We start from the raw sequence: 21851 nt of genomic DNA, 5'->3' as shown, positions 1-21851 counted from the left end.
AAAAATAAACCATGAAACATAAAGAACAGAAAGACCGAAGGAATAAGGTAGCATAGCGGTGAGGAGGAGGAGGAGGAGGAGGAGGAGGAAAGTGAATGGCGAAGTTGGAAACTCTGGGAGGTACGGCGGAAAATGAGAGAGAGAGAGAGAGAGAGAGAGAGAGAGAGAGAGAGAGAGAGAGAGAGAGAGAGAGAGAGAGAGAGAGAGAGAGAGAGAGAGAGAGAGAGAGAGAGAGAGAGAGAGAGAGAGAGAGAGAAATATGCTGCGAAATGACGGAAATAAAAGATGAAGAAAGGAAGAATGAGGAGAGGAAACATGAGAAAGCAAAAGAAAATTACTGACAAAGAAGGAAGGAATAAAGAAAGGAAGGAAGATATATTGGAAGAAAGGAAGGAAAGAAGGGTGGAACGAAAGAAGGACGGCTAGCAGGAAATAAGGAAGGAATAAAGAAAGGCTTGAAGAAAGGAAGGAAGGAAGGAAGGAAGGAAGGAAGGAAAGAAGGTAGGAAGGAATAAAGAAAGTAAGGCTTGAAGGAAGGAAGGAAGGAATGAAGGTAGGAAGGACGAGGAGGGAAGGAGGGACGGGAGCAAGGAAAGAGCGGCAGGGTTAGGAAAAGACTCACCTTCTGTGTCTGTTGGCTCGCTTCTTCTCCTCATCGGACAGGCCTGACCAGGAGCGGCGGCGGTGGCAGTCACTGGTGCTTCCTACTCGGGTCTTCCTCGCGTCCAGGAACTCCTCGGAACCTGTAGGGGCGGCAGTGAGCAAGGTAAGCCTCACATCACCTCTAACTCATGCACTCTTCGCTCCCCCAACACACCTCACCACTCACTCACTCACTCACCTGCGTGTCATGGTTACACTGATGCTTAGTCAATCACATCTCGTCTCAAAATTTTGAGGTGGAATATTTGTATAAAACCCATCACAATATTTTTTTTTCTTTTTACTTTTTTCTTATAGGTGTCGATATGAAGGATTAAGTCTGTATTTTGACACTTTTCATGGTCTTATATTTCCACACGCCACAGAGATTAGTCAGTTTTTTTCCATTGATTAAATAAAATATCCTTAACTATCCGTTGAATCGTGAAAAGTATCCTAAAGAATTCCAGTAACGTGCAGCAGAGCCTGTTAACGGTAGAAAAAAGGCGCCGGAGTGTTTAAAAACGCTTTACCATGTTTTCTGTTCCAAAATCATGATCAAAACAACATTTCAAGCGAGATAACGTACTATTCATGCGAAAGATGTGTATTTCACTACCAAAGTTTGTCTTATGACCTTATTCTGAAACACATACGCCGCAACTTCATTATTTTCAAAAAGCTCTAAAGTCGAAGTTACACGGGTTTTTAAGGGTATTTTTATGGTTCTAACGAGAAATTAACAAAATATATACATTACTAACAGGATAAACACTCTTGAGAACCAGGCTAATCATTGCTGTGGCTTTTGAGATTAGTCGTGGTGTGAAAGCAGAGCGTTTAAGAACTCGGGCCTCAGTCTGCTACGGGAACACTGAACTTAAGGGTGTCCAGACCAATACATTTTAGTTTAATTTCAAGCAGGGGGGCCTCGTGTTGACAGTGACGGCGGAGTAATATTGACCAAGTCGCATATTCTGGACTGGGAACCGATCTCAAATCCTGCCTCCACTCTGGCACGATCCCTTCTCTCCATCTGCTGTCGATTTCCCATTGCCTTCCCATCCCCTAAGCAAGCTCTCCCGGCTGACGGTTACACAGTCACTGGTGAACGCGTCCTCTGTCTGTCCCTGTCACTTATTATATTGTGAATCACCAGGAAAGTAAAGATTCTAGTCAAAAGGGCGGAGTTTAAATGAGTTTGTTGGTGAACGGTACACATGGCGGGGATTAAAAGTACTGGCGAAAACTGGCTTTTTTTTTCCCCTGTCACTTTATTAAAACATATTGAAAACCACCAGGAAGTTAAGGTTCTATTCAAAAGGGTGGAGTTTAAATTAGTTTGTTGAGGAAGATATGAAATATGGTAGGCGGTACACGTGACGTGAAGCACATAGAGGTAATGGTGAAAAGGGCCTCTTATCCTGTCGCTTTATTAAAACATATTAAGAAACACCAGAAAATAAAGATCCTAATGAAAATGGCGGAGTTTAAAGGGGTTTGCTGCGAAAACTGATCCTCTTTCCCTGCCTCTCTATCATAACGTATTGAAAATCACCAGAAGATAAGTTATAAGAATTCTAGTGAAAAGGGGAGTTTAATTTTTGTTGTATGGTGAAGATATAAAGTTATCCTTCAATTTTGGATGATCTTTTTTTACCTTTCTTTGGAGACTGGTACCTCAGTAGGCCTTTTTCCTTTTTTCCGATTTATTTTATTTTATTTTATTTATTTATTTATATATTTCATTTATTTATCTATTTATTTTTTGCTCTAGACCACTGAGGGAAGGACACTAAACACATTGGATAGGAGTGTGCCATGCTCCTTGATTTCTTGCCCCATACCTCCAAACACCTGGATTAATTAATTCTAAGGGTTACCGAGATGTTTAGTTGACTTAGGTGACTTTCCACAGGTGAATCTCCCGCTCACCATACCTATCAGTCACAACAGACCGAATCGAATACCAAGGAAAGGAGTTAAAAATGCACTTCACACCAGGAACTCTGCCAGATTCAACACAAGGGCTTCGTTAGTGAGTGTTGCGACGCCAGATAAATGTTTCTCCGGTGGCTCTCAAAGGATTCAGTCTGTTTTCTATCGCTATCTTTATCTGCAACTCTCTCTCTCTCTCTCTCTCTCTCTCTCTCTCTCTCTCTCTCTCTCTCTCTCTCTCTCTCTCTCTCTCTCTCTCTCTCTCTTGTTTAAGTCAACTGGCCTTTAGTGATCCTTCATTTAATTTAGTCCAATTTATTTTTATTTTATTTTGTATGTTTCTCTCTCTTTCTCTCTCTCTCTCTCTCCCCCTCCCCGAACATCCAGGCTCTGGCAACAACTCTTCAGGCTTTGTTTGTTCTGCTAGCGATCCATGACAAGAAGGCATCCTCATATCCCCTCACAGAACATCTATACCATACCCCAACCCTCCCCTACCCATCCCCAACCCTCCCCCACCCATCCTTAGCCCTCCTCCATCCATCCCTCGTCCCGCTTCGCCTCATCACGATTTCCCAGCCAGACAGATAGGAAATCATTGACAGACCTACAAATCTGACAAGTTAATAACGTTTAAATGTGATATCACTTCTTTCCTAGTATTATCAAGTTACTTTTGCTATTTAATGACAGTGACCAAAAGAAGAGTCAAATGAAACTGCGGTCAATAAAATATCTATCTATCTATCTATCTATCTATCTATCTATGCATTTTTCTGTGTTATCCCTTTCTCCTAATTCCCACTCTCACTCTAATAATCTGCATATTTCTATTACTACGTGTATGTCCAAGCCGGGAACTACAGAGGTACTAGTTTTCCAGTTTCCAGTTTTCCAGAGATAATTAAAACTTGTCACGGGAGGATAATAAGCGAGGAAGCGTCTGTCCGCTGGCTGGCTGGCTTAGTGGGGCTTGCTCTCAAACGTTTGTCCGCTAACGCTTTGCTGACCCACCACGACTATTTTCAGAGACCACAGAGATTATAAGGCGGGTTCTCAAGACTGTTTCTCCTTTTATTAATGTAGAGATCTTATTAATCTGTCACTAGAACCATGAAAAAACAACCTTAAAAATCAGTGTAGTTTCAAATAGACTATTTTCAAAGGCTAAAATGATTATCAGGCTAGTTCTCAAGACTTTTTCTCCTTTCAATAACATAAAAATATTGTTAATCTGTCACTTGGACCATAAAAACACTCTTAAAAACCCGTGTAATTTCACTATGACTATTTTCAAAGGCTACAGAGATGATAAGCCAGGTTCTCAAGAGCGTTTCTCCTTTCAGTAACGTAGAAATCTTATTAACCTGTCACTAGAACCATAAATAAATAAATACATACATAAATAAATAAAAAAAACACCCTTAAAACCCCATGTAGCTTAAACTATGGACAACATAGTTGTCATGAGAGAGAGTAAAGCATTTCTGAATATGGGCCTAAATGAAATATTAAATGCTCGTGTTTGGAATTATGCGCCGCTGCTTCCTCCTCCTTTTGCCGTCCCATTCGTCATAAAACAAGAGAAGGCAAAATGTACATTCACAGACAGGAAAAATGTCATTACGTCTAATTTTTTTTTTTTTTTCGCATATTCCGCCCACTCGCCAAGCTTCTACAAAGGGGTGGGTCATAAATTATTTTAATGAGTGTGTAGGAACGGCAAAAAATCGTGGAAAGAGAGAGAGAGAGAGAGAGAGAGAGAGAGAGAGAGAGAGAGAGAGAGAGAGAGAGAGAGAGAGAGAGAGAGAGAGAGAGAGAGAGAGAGAGAGAGAGAGAGAGAGAGAGAGAGATCCCATTCTGTAATTCATCATCTTAATCTTTCTTCTTGCGTGTCATTCACCTTCCCTTACTCTTCTTCCTCTTCCTCTTCCTCCTCGTCCTCCTGCTCATCCTATACTTTATCTTCAGTCTATGCTATCCTATTTCTTTCACTTTATATTAGACAGCACCGTCCCCACAAATAACCAGGTAAAGGCCAAAACGTTTGCTGCTGTATATTTTTTCCCTTGTGCAACTCTTTCTTCTGTTAAGAACACACAAAAAAAAAAAAAAGAGAAATTGCAAGAAGCCATCAGACCAAGACGTATCGGTTTCTGTATAAAAGATACAAACTTATTTCCACTTATCACTCCCGTTCATAATTTTGCCTAGTGTTTTAATTAAAGCTCCTTATTGATACAGCACTTAGAATCTCCTTTTCCTCCTTCCTCCTCGCCTTTTCTTATAACGCCAAGAGATAAGTGACTGCATGGAGATTAAATCAATACCTACCTATTTCCACCTATCATTGCCGTTCATAAAATCGTCTGTCTGAAAGCCTCCCTATTCACTCAGCACTAAAAACCTACTTTCCCTCCTTCTTTATCCTCTTTTCCTATAACTTGAGCCTTCAGGAGAGAGGTAAGAGGTTGCGGGGAACGTAAATCAAACAGGCAAGCAATAAATATGTTAATACCATCGGCCAGCAGGTGCAGTGTGTCATGTCAACAGCACCCGGGCGTCACCTCACTTCCAGGCAAACATGAGGCATCGCACCCATGAATTTAGCGTCCTCATAAAAGCACTTCGATTTAAGAGAGAGAGAGAGAGAGAGAGAGAGAGAGAGAGAGAGAGAGAGAGAGAGAGAGAGAGAGAGAGAGAGAGAGAGAGAGAGAGAGAGCAGTTTACATGCTGTTAATCTTCAGGAAGAGAATGTGATGGGTTTAATCCCTTCCCTCTGTCATTGATCCTGTAGGGAGTGAGTGCGCTCTCTCTCTCTCTCTCTCTCTCTCTCTCTCTCTCTCTCTCTCTCTCTCTCTCTCTCTCTCTCTCTCTCTCTCTCTCTCACTCCATCCTCGTCAATTATTTCTGATATCAAAGGAAAGTTGTCCCCCGCTCTCACGACCTCCGCCTCCTCACATCATCGCCTCAACATCGTGACCTCACTGAGCCGAGAAGCTGACCAGAGTTCAAGCCATCGCAGAGTAGCCGAAGGACACCCACATGCTCCCTATCAACCTTAACCTTGGAGGCGATTGGATCGGGGAGCTCTTGTGGGCAGCGAGTGGGCATGTGTCTGCGTCACCACGAGCAAAGCCTCCGTGATTAGATAAATCCCGAAAAAGACTCTAAAACCGCAAAGTGTTAGCAAAGGAGTCACTTTATCTGCCCGCGCCACCACGAGTTTATAAGGTCGTGACTTTGTACGAGTATGTCAGCGCCACCACGAACGGGAGGTGAATAACTAATTAAGAGGTTGGCTACGTATGAGTTCCCTTCGTAAGAATCGCTGTAAAGTTGCCTATCAGCGCTATATAACCACACACACACACACACAATAAAAAAAGGGCTTAATCACTATTTCACTGCGCCACCATGAGTTGAAGCCGAACATAAAAGCCTCTATGAATAGATAAGGTCCATTATATGTTCCTTTTGTAAGATTCGCAGTAAAATTGTTTATCAACACTATGGTGCCACGAACATAAAAAAAAAAAGATCAGAAGAAAAGATGTAAATGAATAACAATGTGACAATTCACAAGTAATTGGGTAAATCAGTGAATTTAACAGCTCAATCATGTGACACAAAGCACAGATTGATCATAGCAATTGGAAAGAGAAAAAAAAAAATCAAACACTGGATTCAATCACCCTGAAAGAAGTAAAATGCTCATTATTGGAAAGTTAAATCAGAATGGAAAAACAGACGAGGATATTTGGTACATAATTGAGTTTGTTTTGTTGTTGTTATTGTTGTTGTTGTTGATGGTGGTGGTGGTAGAAGAAGGAAGGAAGGAAGGAAGGAAAGAAGAAAATAAAGAAAGAAAAGAAAAAAGGTAAAGGAAATAAAGAAACAAAAATGGGAAAGAATAAAACATGGAGAAAAGTATAAAAACAAGAACAACGACAACAACAACAACAACAACAACAACAACAACAACAACAACAACAACATCAATAATAATAATAATAATAATAATAATAATAATAATAATAATAATAATAATAATAACAACTAATAACAATAACAACTAATTCTACTACAAAAACACCTACAACAACAACAACAATAGCAACAGCAACTCACTAACAATGAAAATAAGTCTGGAAAAAAAAAATCATTCAACAAAACACAGAACAAAAAATAAAGATAACACACAATAACAAAATTACAAGAAAAAAGAAGAAGAAGAAGAAGAAGAAGAAGAAAGATAAAGACGGCGGAAGGAATTATCATCAATGACTTTCTCCTGTTTTCACGTCTCCTCTTTCCTTCCTGACGCTAAAGAGAGGGAGAAAATGAAAAAGGGAAAAAGACGTAAACTTCTTTCCTCCTTCCTCACTTCTTCGTGTCTTCTTTCCCTCATCATCCTCATCATCTTCTCAGTTCACAATGTCATCATCACATTTCATCTTCCTCATTTCCTTACTTTTTTCCTGTTCATCTTAATGTTCAATTTTTCTCCTGGCTCCTTCGTGTTTATCTTCTTTTTTTTTCCTTCAATTAATATTTTTTCAGGGTTGGTGAGAGATATGTGACTATTAAGTAGAGAGAGAGAGAGAGAGAGAGAGAGAGAGAGAGAGAGAGAGAGAGAGAGAGAGAGAGAGAGAGAGAGAGAGAGAGAGAGAGAGAGAGAGAGAGAGAGAGTGAGTTTATAAAACTTTCCCACTATTTCCATCAGAAAAAAGGAAGAAAAAGAGAAAAGAGTTGATGAAGCCAACTCCGTTTACTATTTTTTTTCTATTTATATTTCCTCGCTTTTTTTTCCCCCTTGAGATATAAACAGGATTACGTCTCTCTCTCTCTCTCTCTCTCTCTCTCTCTCTCTCTCTCTCTCTCTCTCTCTCTCTCTCTCTCTCTCTCTCTCTCTCTCTCTAGATATAGGTTTAATTTTAGTTCCCATTTTTCCTTTCTCTCTCTCTCTCTCTCTCTCTCTCTCTCTCTCTCTCTCTCTCTCTCTCTCTCTCTCTCTCTCTCTCTCTCTCTTGACGTCACCAATATCAACAACTGCTCCTCTTCCTCCTCCTCGTCTCTATTTTTCCCTTCTAATTTTCTTGTCTCCTCCATTTCCTCATCTCCGTAATGCAGTGTTGAAATATGATGCCTAGAATTAGACTAAGAGCGATAACATTGTAAAAGGTACAGAAAAAATACAGGAACACTTTATTCCTTCATCATCTGCTCGGGATCTCACGTTTCCTTCAGTTCTCATGCAAGTCGCTCCTCTTTTTAAACTCCCTGTTAGAATATGGTGCAGTTCCAATGGCTACCTCAGTTGAATTCCAATGTTTAAGAGGAGGAGGAGGAGGAGGAGGAGGAGGAGGAAAACTAATATGAAAAAAAAGGTAGAGTGAAAAAAAAAAGTGGAAACTATAGGCAAGGAAGGAAAGGGAGTGGATGGGATAGAGTCGATGGGAGAGGAAGTGAGAGGGAGAGAAAGGGAAAGAGAGAGGGGGAGAGGGAGTTCGTGCGGGATGTGTTGCAATTCACGTGATGGATTTTTCAGTTATTGGTTGGAAGCTGAGGAAACAGTTGACGTAGTCTTTACTTTTTTCCCCTTATCTGCAGGCGGCTTACAGCGGACTATGGGTGAAGATAAAAGTGTTCAGCGCGGGGGAATGTTGACGTGTGTTAATTAAGAGTGTTGTGTATTTTTGTCTTATTGTGTGCCATTCACTCCCAGGACCATATTGTGAAACACTTCAGTGTCTCATTTCCACTGCATTCAAAACGCTCTAGCTGAAGATACACGGGTTTTCAAAAGTTTTTATGGTTCTACTGACAGATTAACAATATTTCCACATTATGAACAAGATAAATACTCTTGGGAACCCGGCTAAGCACTTCTGCAGGCTTTGAAAATAGTCGTAGTGAGAAATTAAATCGTTTCAGAATGCGAGCTTCAGTCGTAGCTCATAATTACCTATTTTTGGGTAGGACTGAGACCACTCACTCGCCTTACACCGGGACAGCGAGGCCACAACCTGGCTTACATCCCGTCCCTACTTGTTGCAGTGTGTGTGTGTGTGTGTGTGTGTGTGTGTGATGGGTGCCGCTGGCTATATAGAGAAGTAGGGAGTTGGAGAGAGAGTGATTATCTTATTGACTGAGTGACTACGTGAGTGAATGTTTAACTGCACGAACACAGGTCAAACGACACGTCACTTCCTGGATATCAAGTGAAGGAGCGATAGGAGAGCGAGGAGGTGAAGAGAGCGATTAACTTACAACTGACCGGTGGACTGACTGATTGATTGACTGAGTGCATGAGTCATTTAACTGGAGGAACAAGGGCACATGGCACCTTACTTCCAGGGTATGATGTTAAGGAGTCATATGGAAGTGGAAGGGATGAAGAGAGTGATTAACTCATTGATTGACTGAGTGAGTGAGTGAGTGAGTGAGTGAGTGAATGAGTGATTGAGTGAGCGAGGGAGTGATTGAACTGCAGGAACTAGGTCACATGGCGCTTCAGTTTCTAGATATCGCGTGGGTCGAGAGAGGAAAGGCAGGATAACATAATATTCTATTGATGTATGGCTGAATAATGATTTATACGTACAGGTTAATACGTAGACGATATAATACTGCTCCATCAACTAGAATGTATATATTGTTTTATCCTTTAGCTCTTTCACCACTAAATAATATTTCCTCTATTTTGCAAATTTCTTGTAACTTTATCTGGTTCTACTACTATTACAGCAGTTACTTAAAATATTTATATAGCCTTAAACAAGACAAAATTTACCTGCTCGTCTCTCTCTCTCTCTCTCTCTCTCTCTCTCTCTCTCTCTCTCTCTCTCTCTCTCTCTCTCTCTCTCTCTTTTCCTCTTGTGTGTCCATGCAAACAGTTTTCACGGCGCTCTGAGTGCCAACAAAGGGCGACCATACCAATGAAAGGATTAAACCCACTCGTTCTCCTGCTACCAGAGCTCCACGTAAATTTCCATCACTGCAATAACTCCGAAGAATATCACGCCCCTTGCTGGGAGGACGCGCGGATGTGAGGTTCCTGCTCCTGCTACAACACAGACCCTTTGGGGCTGAACATCCTCGCTAAAGTTAGGGTTGCCGGAATCCCCAAGCCGGACAAGAGATGGCAGGCCAGGTTTCCTTCCTTGTTTTATGCAGGGATTGATGCTTCTATAAGTGGAGCGGTGTTTTATGCAAGGGACAGCCACGAGTAGGACTGGTGGGTTCCTGCAGCTTCCCTTATGTCCTCAAACGTTACAGCTTTTCACTACTTTTAACAGGTTTTAGTGTTAGTTATTTTCATGATTCATGTGATAGTTTAACACATGTTTCTTGATGTTTTCAAACGTTCTAGTGTTTAATTTTGACTACTTTTCATTGTTATTGTTTCAAAAGTTATTAGTTTTTGTTTTTTTAAGAATTTTCATGATTCAAGTTATAGTTTAACACGGATTCTTTATCATCAATGGACACAAAATCGTGAGTACCCAAGTAATTTTCTCTAAGTTCTAATGACATAATAAAGCGTATACAACTAGAGATAACACGGATTCTGCAATATTAAGGGACACAAAATGGTGGTACTCAAATATTCATCTCTGTGCTTTCAAGACAGTCATCCTCCAGCATCGGATAATCCATTTGGCTGTTGCCTTTGTTGACTGGAACCTTTTTTTTTTTTTGTAATTCCTTTATGTTGCTCTAGGCCAGCGTCCCTAATACGTAAGAAGATAATAAAAGAACAAAGCGTCCTAGAATTTAGTGCTGGAAATGAACCCGGCAGGAAGGTAAACGTGAAGTGTTGCCGTCGTCGTCGTCGTCCTCCTCCCTTCCCACTGTTCCCCACCCGCCAAGCAGCGTCAGTGTTCGTCTATGGGGCATCGGCTTAAAATAACTCTTCCCGGTAAAAATCAATTGGCAGCCTGCGTCAGTTGAGTCTGTGAAGCAACACGTCAGTAAATATGCGCCACAACACACACCACTTTCATGTTCGGTGTTCACTGGCGGGGCTGTCAACACACATTACAGCAACCCACTGGCCATTCAACTGTGTGTGTGTGTGTGTGTGTGTGTGTGAGAGAGAGAGAGAGAGAGAGAGAGAGAGAGAGAGAGAGAGAGAGAGAGAGAGAGAGAGAGAGAGAGAGAGAGAGAGAGAGAGAGAGAGAGAGAGAGAGAGAGAGAGAGAGAGAGAGAGAGAGAGAGAGAGAGAGAGAGAGAGAGAGAGAGATAAATAATTACTGTATTCATCTGTCTATTTATCAAACTATATTTTCAATCTTTTTTATTTCTTGCGCGTGCGTGTGTTGGTGTTTATTATTCCACTTAACCTTGTATCTATTCATTTATCTATTGAGGAACCTGTATTTCTATTCTTGTTGAAGTGCATATAAGCATTAAAATATCTGTCTATTCGCCAATCTATCGATGCTTATTTTATTAAACTGTATTTGCAAAATGCTAGTGTATCTGAATATCTATTAACTGACCTATATTGATTTTATTTCATTACGTAACTGTATGTACGAATAACCATATAATTTTCGGCTTAACTGACAATACATATTCGAATAATTTACATACCAGTCCTCCTATTTGGTGTAAACGCATGCATTCTTTTATATACACATTCTCTTATATATTTATCTTCTTATTCACCAACATACACCTTCATTATTTCACTCCACAACAACGAAATATCACAAGTTAGAAGAATCACTTGGAAAAATTAATCCTTGGGGCAGCTGAGTACAGTGGCAGCAACAAAGGCACTGACAACATCACTCCAGCACTGGCAGCCACGCAGGGCATCGTGTTCACAGAAACGGTCACAGTGATTCTCTCTTCTCTTCACCCAGTTTTAAATGCCAGCCGCCGCCTTACTTCATTTCTCTCTCCGTCACATCTCTTCAACACTTCTTGCCGCCATCTCTCTCTCTCTCTCTCTCTCTCTCTCTCTCTCTCTCTCTCTCTCTCTCTCTCTCTCTCTCTCTCTCTCTCTCTCACCGCCACCTCCCTCTCTCGCCACTGAATATTTTCCTAGCTATTGTACCCTAACTATCAGCCTCATGTTTTTTTCTTTTCCTCCCCTTACTGCTCTTACTTCTCCTCCTCCTCCTCTTTATCCTCCTCGGAACCATTTGCTGTACCCTCCTATCTCTTTACTAAGTAGTTACGATTAGTCCCTAAACAGCCTTGCAAGGACGTAAAGCTCCGTTGTTGATTGGTTATTTTGTCACATCCTCATTTTTCTCTTCTTCTAAAACTTGACAGCAGATGGATTCAAAGATCAGACGCCTTAAAATTGAGGGAAAACCTGAGTGAAAATGCGTGCAGGTTACTCAACTGTTCCATGATGTTAAGCGTTCTGAATCGTCTCCGCCAGGTTTTCCCACCCGTAAACTGCTAGCTCTGTACAGGGGCCTTATCTGTCCATGTATAAAGTTCGTTTCACATAATCGGGGCGGGGGATACCACTCACACTTTTTTTTTTTTCGTTTTTTTATTGCCCTAGGCCAGCGACCCTCTTATATAAAATAAAAATAATAAACTTCTAACCTCTATACTCTCCCCACCAGTTTTCCCCCTAATAATTTCTCCCACCCCCAAACCTTTCCCACGTCTCACCTTTCACCTGGCACCCCCAACGGCCTCCCCTCGACTCTAATTAAGGCTCATTAGCGTCAGCACATAATGTTGGGCGCTGCATGTTTATCAGGTAACGGTCGGACAGCCACCTCGCTGCCTCGCGCCTCGCCTAATCAAACAATTAAATAATGAAACTTGTGATACTCTCCCTCCGTCTGTTTGTGTCGGGAGCTGTGATCGTCCCCGCCCTGCACCTGCCCGCACTAATTACTGCCCAGGTGAATTACGGCCACCTGTCGAGTTAGCACTGGGAGGGACAGAGGGTAGAGGGGGAGGAGGAGGATGAGAGCAAGGGTGGTGGTCTTGTGTTGGTGTAAACAGTATTAAGATGAAGCCACGGTCTCTCCTGGCTGTATCTGTTTACCTGTCTGTCTGTCAGTTAGTATTGGGAAGGAGAGTGGGAGTAAGATGGGGGAGGGTGAAGGGAAGGGTGATGGGGGAGGGTGAGGGGGTATGGTGGTCTCGTGTAGGTGCAAGCTGTATTATTGTGAAGCTACGATATGTCCTGGTTGTATCTGTTTACTTGTCGGCTTGCTTGTTCGTCTCTCTCTCTCTCTCTCTCTCTCTCTCTCTCTCTCTCTCTCTCTCTCTCTCTCTCTCTCTCTCTGGAATTTAAAAATACTGCCAACAAAACCTAAACTGTAAAAACATGATGAAACTGATGCAGAGAAAAACTGTGTTGAAACAGAAGCACTTTACTTCTCTAACGCTTCGACCGCAAAGAGATGAGAGGACAGTCGTGGAAACGTTAAAAACACTTCTTTATCAAATGTTCCTCCATTAAGTTCATCTCGGAACTCCAATTCAGATTCAGAAGAGAGAGAGAAATACAGGGAGAATTAGTTACCTTCCTACTCTCCTCCTCGTTCTCTCTTTTTTTTTTCTCCTCCTCCTGCTTCTCCCTCCTCATTACCAAAAGAGGGTCCCCCACTTCCCACCTGTATTCAGAAACTCCTTTATTGGCGATATTTTTACGCCCTTTTGAGTCTTTATGTGGCAGGTTGTCGTGGCAAGCCTCTCTCTCTCTCTCTCTCTCTCTCTCTCTCTCTCTCTCTCTCTCTCTCTCTCTCTCTCTCTCTCTCTGATCCCCTTTGACCCTCCTAGCTCTCCCCTCTCGTCGCTGGCTCGCCGTTATCTCAGTTTTGATTGGTGGGCAAGCAGGATGAGTGGTGATTGGCTGTCAAAACTGGGGCTCTCCATAATAGGAATGGTGCGCTCAAATTAGGTGATTGGCTAAGTTTGTCGTGGTGGTGCTGTGAGATCGATGTGGGGAGGAAGGCTTGGCGGCATCAGGGAGGGGCTGGGTCAGGGGATGGGGAGGGAGGGAAGAAAAGGAGGAAAAACGGAATCCACGTGATTGGGTTGGTGGAGAACCGTGTTATTTTTTCATGATTCGTGTTGGTGGAGACTCGAGTGTTTCCCCGGGAGAAAGACACGCCTTCTGGTTAACCATGAATGTTGTCCCCGCGCAGAATGTGTGAAGGAAAGAGAGAGGAGAAAAAACGGAATCCGCGTGATTGAGTTGGTGGAGAACTGTGCTATTTTTCATGATTCGTGTTGGAGAAGACTAAATGTTTCTCCGGGGTGAAGACACGTCTCCTGGCTAACTAAGGCTGAGTGTGAGGGAATGAAATGGAGTGCGTGAGGGGGCTGGCAAGGTGGTGTTGAGGGGAAAAGTGTGTGAGGGAAGGGAAGGAAGAGGGAGGGTCACTAGTGTGCGAGGCTGTAAAGGTCGAGGCGGGCGTGTGTGGGGCGTTGCATCACACTTATGAGGGAGGGACGAGGGTCTGCGGCGGGGACAGTCTCCTCTGCGCCGGCCTGGTTTGCAATTTTCTGATTGGGCGACGGACTTCTGGTGTGGAAAATAGTTCCCTTTTACTTCCAGGAGACGCTCCCATTACATGCCATTTCCCGTCCCTATACCGATCTTTTTTCCGGATCCTGAACGTATTTTTATTGCGAGTATTCGAGTATTAAGAACATAAAAAAAAACATAAGAACATAAGAAAATAAGGGAAGATGCAAGAAGCCGTCAGGACTACACGTGGCAGTCCCTGTATGAAACTTACCTACTTACTTCCACCTAATGTAATCTTCCCCTACTGACTCGCTATTAACAACCTGAGGATGTAGTTCCACAAGAGTTTGCACCGTAAGAGCAATCCTGTTTCTTTATTCGTAATTACGAGTACAAAGACACTCCTCGATGACAAGCCTGAAGATCATATTTTGAAACACTTCTGCGCCGCATCTCTACTACTCCATCCCACTCTAATTGAAGTTACACGGGTTTTAAGGATGTTTTTTATGGTTTTAATGATGTATTAACAAGATTCCTACATTACAGACTGGAGAAACACTCTTGAGAAGGCAGTAATCATCTCTGTGGCCTTTGAAAATAATCGTGGCGAGAAAGCAAAGGTTTTCAGAATAAAGGCCAAAGAATGGACGTCCCTGCATCCCTGACCACAACACCACTACCGCGCTATGAGAGGAGAGCGTTGCCGGGAGCAGTGTCGCCTTCACGTGACTGTGAGTGGAGTATGCAAACTATCACCTGACTTTTAGACTCGTATTCAGAAACGCTTTGCTCTCTCACCACGACTATTTTCAACAGAGATGATTAGTTGAGTTCATACGAGTATTTCCCCGGTTATTAATGTAGAAATATTGATAATCTGTCACTAGAAGCAAAGGAACACCCTCAAAAAAAAAAAAAAAAAAAACTTGTGTAACTTCAACTAAAGCCTTTTGAATGTAGTGGAGGAGCGGTGCAGGAGTATTTCTGAATGTAGTCCTTAGCAGCTTCTTAAAGGGAACATTTTAACTTAGTGACTTGCTGCTTGACTTTGGAGGATGTTGTGTCAAGGTATGAGTATTTATATTGATTCGCTCTCTGCCACACGAACACACGTGACCAAAGACTATGCTATTTTTTCTTAATCTGCTGGTGTTATCTACATTATTAGATTTTCCACAAATACTAAATGAACCTTAGAATATAAGGACATATTGAGGGAAACTGCAAAAAGCCAGTAGACCTACACGTGGCACTCCCTGTCTAAATCATATCTACCTATACCTACCTGCCATCCCTGTATATAAATTTACCTGATCTTTTAAAGCTTCCTATTGACTCAGCACTAAGAATATGATTATCAGGTTTATTCCAGTCACCAAGCTTTTTATCTCTCTCTCTCTCTCTCTCTCTCTCTCTCTCTCTCTCTCTCTCTCTCTCTCTCTCTCTCTCTCTCTCTCTCTCTCTCTCTCTCTAGAGACTTTCCTTAAATCTCAAGTTAATATTGAACAGAAGCTGCGTTCCTAAGCGCGTGGCCGCTGCCTGCACAGTTAGACACAAAACAAAATGGGATACTGCAGTTTGCAGTTTTAATAAACCTTCGCGCTGACTCAGACTGAGCTGAGCTGAGGCACCTGGTCCGCACCCAGTGCAGGCAAGGAGGCGCGGCTTCTCACGTTTAAAGCTGGGAGTCTCGACTACCTAGTGAGCCTCGAGGGACGCGGGGCGCGGGGTGCGGGCCCCTAAGCTTGTCATCTCGCGGCTGCACAATGCTTGCTTGCCTCAGTCTCACCTACACCGCCTAGGAACGCTGTATTTCCCCGCACGCAAAAACAGAAGCCGAGGAACTGTACTGGAGACTTAGCAGCAGGAAAAGTCTCTCTCTCTCTCTCTCTCTCTCTCTCTCTCTCTCTCTCTCTCTCTCTCTCTCTCTCTCTCTCTCTCTCTCTCTCTCACAGAGCAGCCCCTCTTGACGTGTAATGACAAACACAGAATTAGAGATTAACAAAGCCCAGCACATTAACATTCGACAGCTCTTCATGTTTGGGACAATCTATTTGTTTGAGCCTATTAACACGATCAGTCAAAGCCCATTCATCACCCCTCCTCATGCCCCCTTTCTCTCTCTCTCTCTCTCTCTCTCTCTCTCTCTCTCTCTCTCTCTCTCTCTCTGACTTTTCCACCCATTTCACTGTGTCTCCCTCGTCAATAAAGCATCTAACTTACCAACTAACTAACTAATAAACAAAGTACTTACATACTTAAATAGCTAACTTAAACTAACCTAATCAAACCTAACCTAACCTAATCAATCCTAACCAAACCAGCCAAACTTAACATAATTTAACCTAACATAACCTAACTTAACCTCTCTAATCTCCGATCACCTCCCTTCCACCACCCCATACCACCTACATGCCATGATGCCTCACTGCACACTCCCTCTGTTCTCTATTTGCCTCAACACTCACTTACTAGTTGCTATTTGGCACTGAATTGGAAAGGGAGAGTTTGTGTCACTATGAACGGTATGAAAAATATATATTCGTATACTGAGAAGAGAGAGAGAGAGAGAGAGAGAGAGAGAGAGAGAGAGAGAGAGAGAGAGAGAGAGAGAGAGAGAGAGAGAGAGAGAGCGGTTTCCGTTTCAACCCAGCAGCCCTGAGAGTAACGGCGCACTATATAGTCATAAGTTTCCATGCAGAGAACGCTTGCACTCCCCCGTGAGAAACTGTTCATTTAATACTGAATCAAAAGTAAACACTCCGGACTTGACTAGTATACATAACACTGGTCTGTATGTAGAGTATTTGCGTTCACGTATAGAGAGGGAGGCAGGGCTGGGAATACGACTGTAGATCCTAACACGCAAATACAATCGCTTTTTTCTTTTTTCATTCATGAGACAAGTGCTGAGACAAATACTTCACTATACGCCGTGACATCGGACGGAGGGAAGGTTACGGTACAGATCACGGTCACACACTTAGCACGACGATAACAAGCACAAGCACTCTGAGCAGTACAAGCAACAGGCACTAGGTACAGTGAAGGACGGGACACGGGTGAAAGCAGCCATAAGGGACTTGTGAGAGGTTCTAGATGAGTGATGTGGGTTGCGAGTGGATGCAGCGACTGTGGGATGAGGGATGTGGTGAGGAGGTGGTAGGGACGGTGGGAGCTGAACGGTAACTGGAAGGGAAAGGCCAATTTGGTGAGGAGTGGGACTGGAGAGAGAGAGAGAGAGAGAGAGAGAGAGAGAGAGAGAGAGAGAGAGAGAGAGAGAGAGAGAGAGAGAGAGAGAGAGAGAGAGAGAGAGAGAGAGAGAGAGAGAGGCAGCATAAAGCTTCTCTGGACCAGGACCTGAGAACGAGAGATAAAAGTGCCACGGGCGAGCTGGAAACGCCAGCCCGGCAAACGAAGAATGCAGTGATTGAAGGCAGTGCGGATTAAGGGCACGGCAGGAGAAATGAAAAGGCGGAGCGTCCACAGCACTGAAATATGTGAAAAGCAGAGGAGATGCGAGGAAGATTTGCATAGGGTGGTGAGGGTGGTGAAGAAGCAATGTGGTGCAGCAAGGGGAGGCTGGCTGGGATGCGCTGAAGACAAGGCTGAGGCAGGAAGGATGATCGCATATTTGGAGTCATGGGTAGGAAAGACAGCAAGAGCGATGATGCACCATGGCGGCAGATCGTGCAGCAAGGAACAGAAGGACGAAGTGAGGAAATAAAAGCATAAACGAATGAATGGAGGTCAGAGGATATGACGGGAGTAATGGAGTGTGATGGAAGGAAGGGATGGTTTGGTCGTGTACGAGCTTCTATTTTGGAAAACACGACAACTTCCGCTATTGACGTTTGAAGAAATAAATCAAATCAAACAAAAATCTACGTGGAATAAACGGAAATGAGCGAGCGGTTCATGCACGCGAATCCTTGGCGGCGCGAGACGTGATAAACCATTCCATCATCCACCAGGCGACACCAACACAAGGCTGGTCCTCGCGTCTGTCTCATAAAGGTGTTGGCAGGACGTGACGCGCCCTCTGATCTCGCCATCAATCATCAATGACTGCATTAGGTGTGGCGCTTCTGAGGAGGAGCTGGTTTATCATGGCGGTGCCGCAAGACAGCACGAGGCACGACACACAGTCACTGGTGCTCATGCGGGGCCGCCTAACACGGGGGCGAGATGCACTACGGTGGTGCCACAACACGAGGCATGCGTTGTGCTGCTCGCTGGACACGGTGCGACGAGGATGGCGGGCGAGGACACAAAGGACGACGACTGCGCTGTACCTGTGGGGGTTGAGTCGTTGACACGGATCTTGGGGGTGTCGGGACACAGGTGGTGCTCGTCCAGGGAGCTGGAGGTGATGGGGGTGTTGGGGGTGTTGGGGGTGTTAGGGCTGGTGGTTTCCCCATCGTCGGAACGCGAGGAGAGTCTGCCAGAGCCCCGTCTGGCCTGGTGGTGGGCGAGGGCGTGGTGGTGACCGCTGCTGCCGGCGGTGCTCGGCCCAGGGAGGGCGACACCACCACCAGTGGGGGACTTACATGTGGGAGAATCGTCGTCGTCGATCTCCTCCCCGTCCACGTTGAGCGAAGGACACGACGTGCTGAGACGACTCAGGCCGCGCCCACTCTGAGGGAAGAAAGAGTCACGGGTCAATAACGAGCTTTCACAACCAATACACCATCCGCTCCACACAACACCTGGCTGCACCTCAGTACTGGCGACACTTGCTGACATTCAGTGTGTGAAGTAGCGTCTTCTGGTCTGCTAAGCGGACATGGATAAGATGTGTTAAGAGACCATACGAATAACCTGATATGTCTTATTAGTAATCAATCAACACACACACACACACACACACACACACACACACACACACACACACACCTGCCTCATCGCCGCACCGAGACACCCCTAATCCTCAGCTTCTCAAACACGGCACACTTTCGCCTCCACCTCGCACCGCGCGTCCTTAAATCGACACCTGCTCCAACACACGCCAGCGCGCCACAAAACATTTATTAAACTTTTAAACAAAACCGTGTGAAGTGGCGGCCTGAGCAGCGCCTGGAAGCGGCCAAAACAGCACCAGGGTTAAATGCAAGAGGAGGAAAGATCGATAAAACGCTGCAAATAACAGAAGCCAGAAAATCTCAGGGTTGGGAAGTGCTTTGCAGCAGGGAAGGAGCAGATGCGGGGCTTTCTGTGTGGCGGAGGCACTGGCCGCGGGGGAGGGAAGGGGCTGCTGGTAAGGGACAACACGGCGGAGAAAACAAAAAGACCCATATTATGAAACGCTTTGCCGTCTCATTAGGATTCTTTTCGAATAAACATTGTTAGTCTGGTTATCACAGATGGCGCAGAATCCTATCACTAAAATGATGAAAAGCACCCTACCTTGAAAACCTTAATAATTTTCACCGAAGCCTGTGTAAGCCAGCTGAGATTACACGTTGAAATGTTTGAGAATAAGTATCTTGGGTGTCAGGTAGGAATATAGCGGCGAGAATGAATTACTTACTATACATGAACATTTTAATTTTAACAAGTACTGAAAGGAACGCAATTTTTTTTTTTCCGAACAAAGACAAAACAAGAAAGAAAAACTCGGACATTCAAATACCCAAATATTCACAGCTAAGATTTTTCATAGAACTGAGCAAGGGAACGGTGAGTGGCGGCCTGCAGCGCGGCCCTCCCTGCCTCCCTGCGTCCACCAAGGGGCGCTATCAAAGGGCCGCGCAGGGAGCCGTCGCGCCTCGGCCAGTGTTCACCTCGGGCGGCAGCGCCTTCACAATGGCCTGCTTTCCTCTGCTCCTCCCTCCTACGAATTCAAGCGGAGAGTATCGAGCGTCCTCAGAGTGAAATTTTCTCTACTTTTGGCGTCTTTTTTTTCCTCCATCAAGCGGCACATGGCAAGCGGGAAGGAAGGCGCCAACAGTAGATGACTGGAGACAGACGGACGGAGTAAAGAAAACCTGGACAAGTGTAGATATGGAGACGGGACCACACGAGGGTAGCTCAGGCCCTGTAAACTAGGTAAACACACACACACACACACACACACACACACACACACACACCAATTACGCATCAAAACACCAACAAACATACATTGCTAACCCACTTTCCTCAATGCCAACACCTAATATCATTCCCTTTCACCGCCGCGCGCTAGCTTACAAAGTTACTGACGCACACACTGACACTGAAAACTGACATTCACCACCAGCCAGACAGTCAACGAGTCGGCCTCCCCTTCACTGCCTTTTACCACTAATGACTCCCAGGACTGTAATGACGCGAGTACATGTCCGTCCAATGACCAACTTAGTAACAAGCCACGCCAGCTCTCTCCCTCCCTCCCGCCCGTCTGGTTCATGAGGGTGTTTCAAATGGTGCTTCATTACTCAGCTCACGAAGCCCATGAGGATATAGCTGTCCTCGGGTGATGAGAGTGAGAGCGAGAGAGAGAGAAAACAAATAGCACACAAAACTAAAGGGAAAGCAAAGAGGACTAAGAAGCGTTGGATGGTGAAGGAAAGGCATAAACGAGGGAAGAGGAAGAGAAGAGGAGAGGGAAAGATGATGGAGAGGTTGGTAAAGGAAAGAACAGAAAAGCGGAGTAAAAAACGGGTAAATTTGAAAATAATAAGGAAATGAGGGAAGGAAAATTAGAGGCGAGGAGGAGATAAGATAGATAAAGTGAGAAAGGCGAAGGAAAAAGAGAAATTGCAGACTAAGGAGAGGGAGAGAAGGGAAAAATAGAATAAAAGGAAGGAAAAAGAGAAGAGAGCAAGACGCGAGAAGTAAATACGAAGAAACGGAAGGCGAAGGGTAAAGAAGAAATGGACATTAAGAAGACGGAACAAGGAAAAGAAAAAAAAATAAAGGAAGGAAAAGAGATAAGAGGGTAAGAGGGTACGGGAAAGTAAACATGAAGAAGAAAGTGAAGGATAAAGAAAAAAATGACATTAAGATAGAAAGAGATTAAAAAAAAATAAAGAAAAAGATAAGTGGTAACGTGAAGGAAATATGAACTGGAGAGAGAAAAGCGAAGGAAAGAGAAAAAAAACAACAACTAAACATTAAAGACGGGAAAGAAGGAAAATAAAAATAAATGCAAGAAAAGAAGGGAAAAAATATTACGAGGAACGAAGGAAAAAAAGAAAGGAGACAAAGAAAATAAATGAAAGAAAATGAAATGAACGGAATATGAAAAGAAACTAAGGAAAGATTTAAAAGAAACTGGATATCAAGAAAACGAAAGGAAAAGAGAGAGAAAAAAAAGAGAGAAAAGAGAGTAAGAGGGTACGGGAAGGAAAGATGAAGGAGAGAGAGAGAAGCACATGATGGATGATGGTCTCAGTCTCGTCAGGGATAGAGCAAATGTCCTCCACCGTCAATCTATGCCTTGCACTCCTCGCCACATCTTTACTCCTCTGGCCTCACCCGACGCTCCTCCCCTCGCTCACTAAGCCCGCAGCCGACCAACAGAGAGAGTTTTAAGATCAGCCTGCTCCCGTTCAAGACGCAAGGATGACACTAGCGACCCTGCCTTCCCCAGAGCGAGGTAAATACGAGGACTTCACTGGAACTTTTCTCTTCGTCTCCTTCAGCTTAGGAGTTGTAAATATGATGCAAAGAATTGTGGATAGATACAGACAGACAGGCAAAGCAGGTGATGTGATTCAGAAAGATATGAGGAGAGGTAGATTTGTAAGGTACGAGTAAATGGGGAGAAAAAAAAAAGTGTTTATAAGACACGTGATGCGAAGAAGGGTAGAGAGAAAAC

General features: G+C 43.9%; 1 protein-coding gene across 4 annotated transcripts in view; it reads right to left on the bottom strand.

The window, feature by feature from the left end:
- The window catches only part of LOC135090095 (rho guanine nucleotide exchange factor 18-like), a 175981-nt gene that overhangs the window by 97439 nt on the left and 56691 nt on the right, over positions 1 to 21851 (bottom strand). For 2 of the 4 annotated variants that reach the window (XM_063986435.1, XM_063986425.1), the window contains exons 2-3: positions 18343 to 18685; positions 623 to 743 (exon numbers count right to left, since the gene is read on the bottom strand). In XM_063986435.1, the coding sequence (XP_063842505.1) occupies positions 623 to 743; positions 18343 to 18685 (464 nt within the window). The remainder of the gene's footprint in view (positions 1 to 622; positions 744 to 18342; positions 18686 to 21851) is intronic. The other 2 variants (XM_063986452.1, XM_063986444.1) reach the window with 1 other exon arrangement.

Source organism: Scylla paramamosain, chromosome 3 (assembly GCF_035594125.1).
Source record: "Scylla paramamosain isolate STU-SP2022 chromosome 3, ASM3559412v1, whole genome shotgun sequence".
Taxonomy (NCBI): domain Eukaryota; kingdom Metazoa; phylum Arthropoda; class Malacostraca; order Decapoda; family Portunidae; genus Scylla; species Scylla paramamosain.
This window is presented reverse-complemented; position numbering and strand designations above follow the sequence as displayed.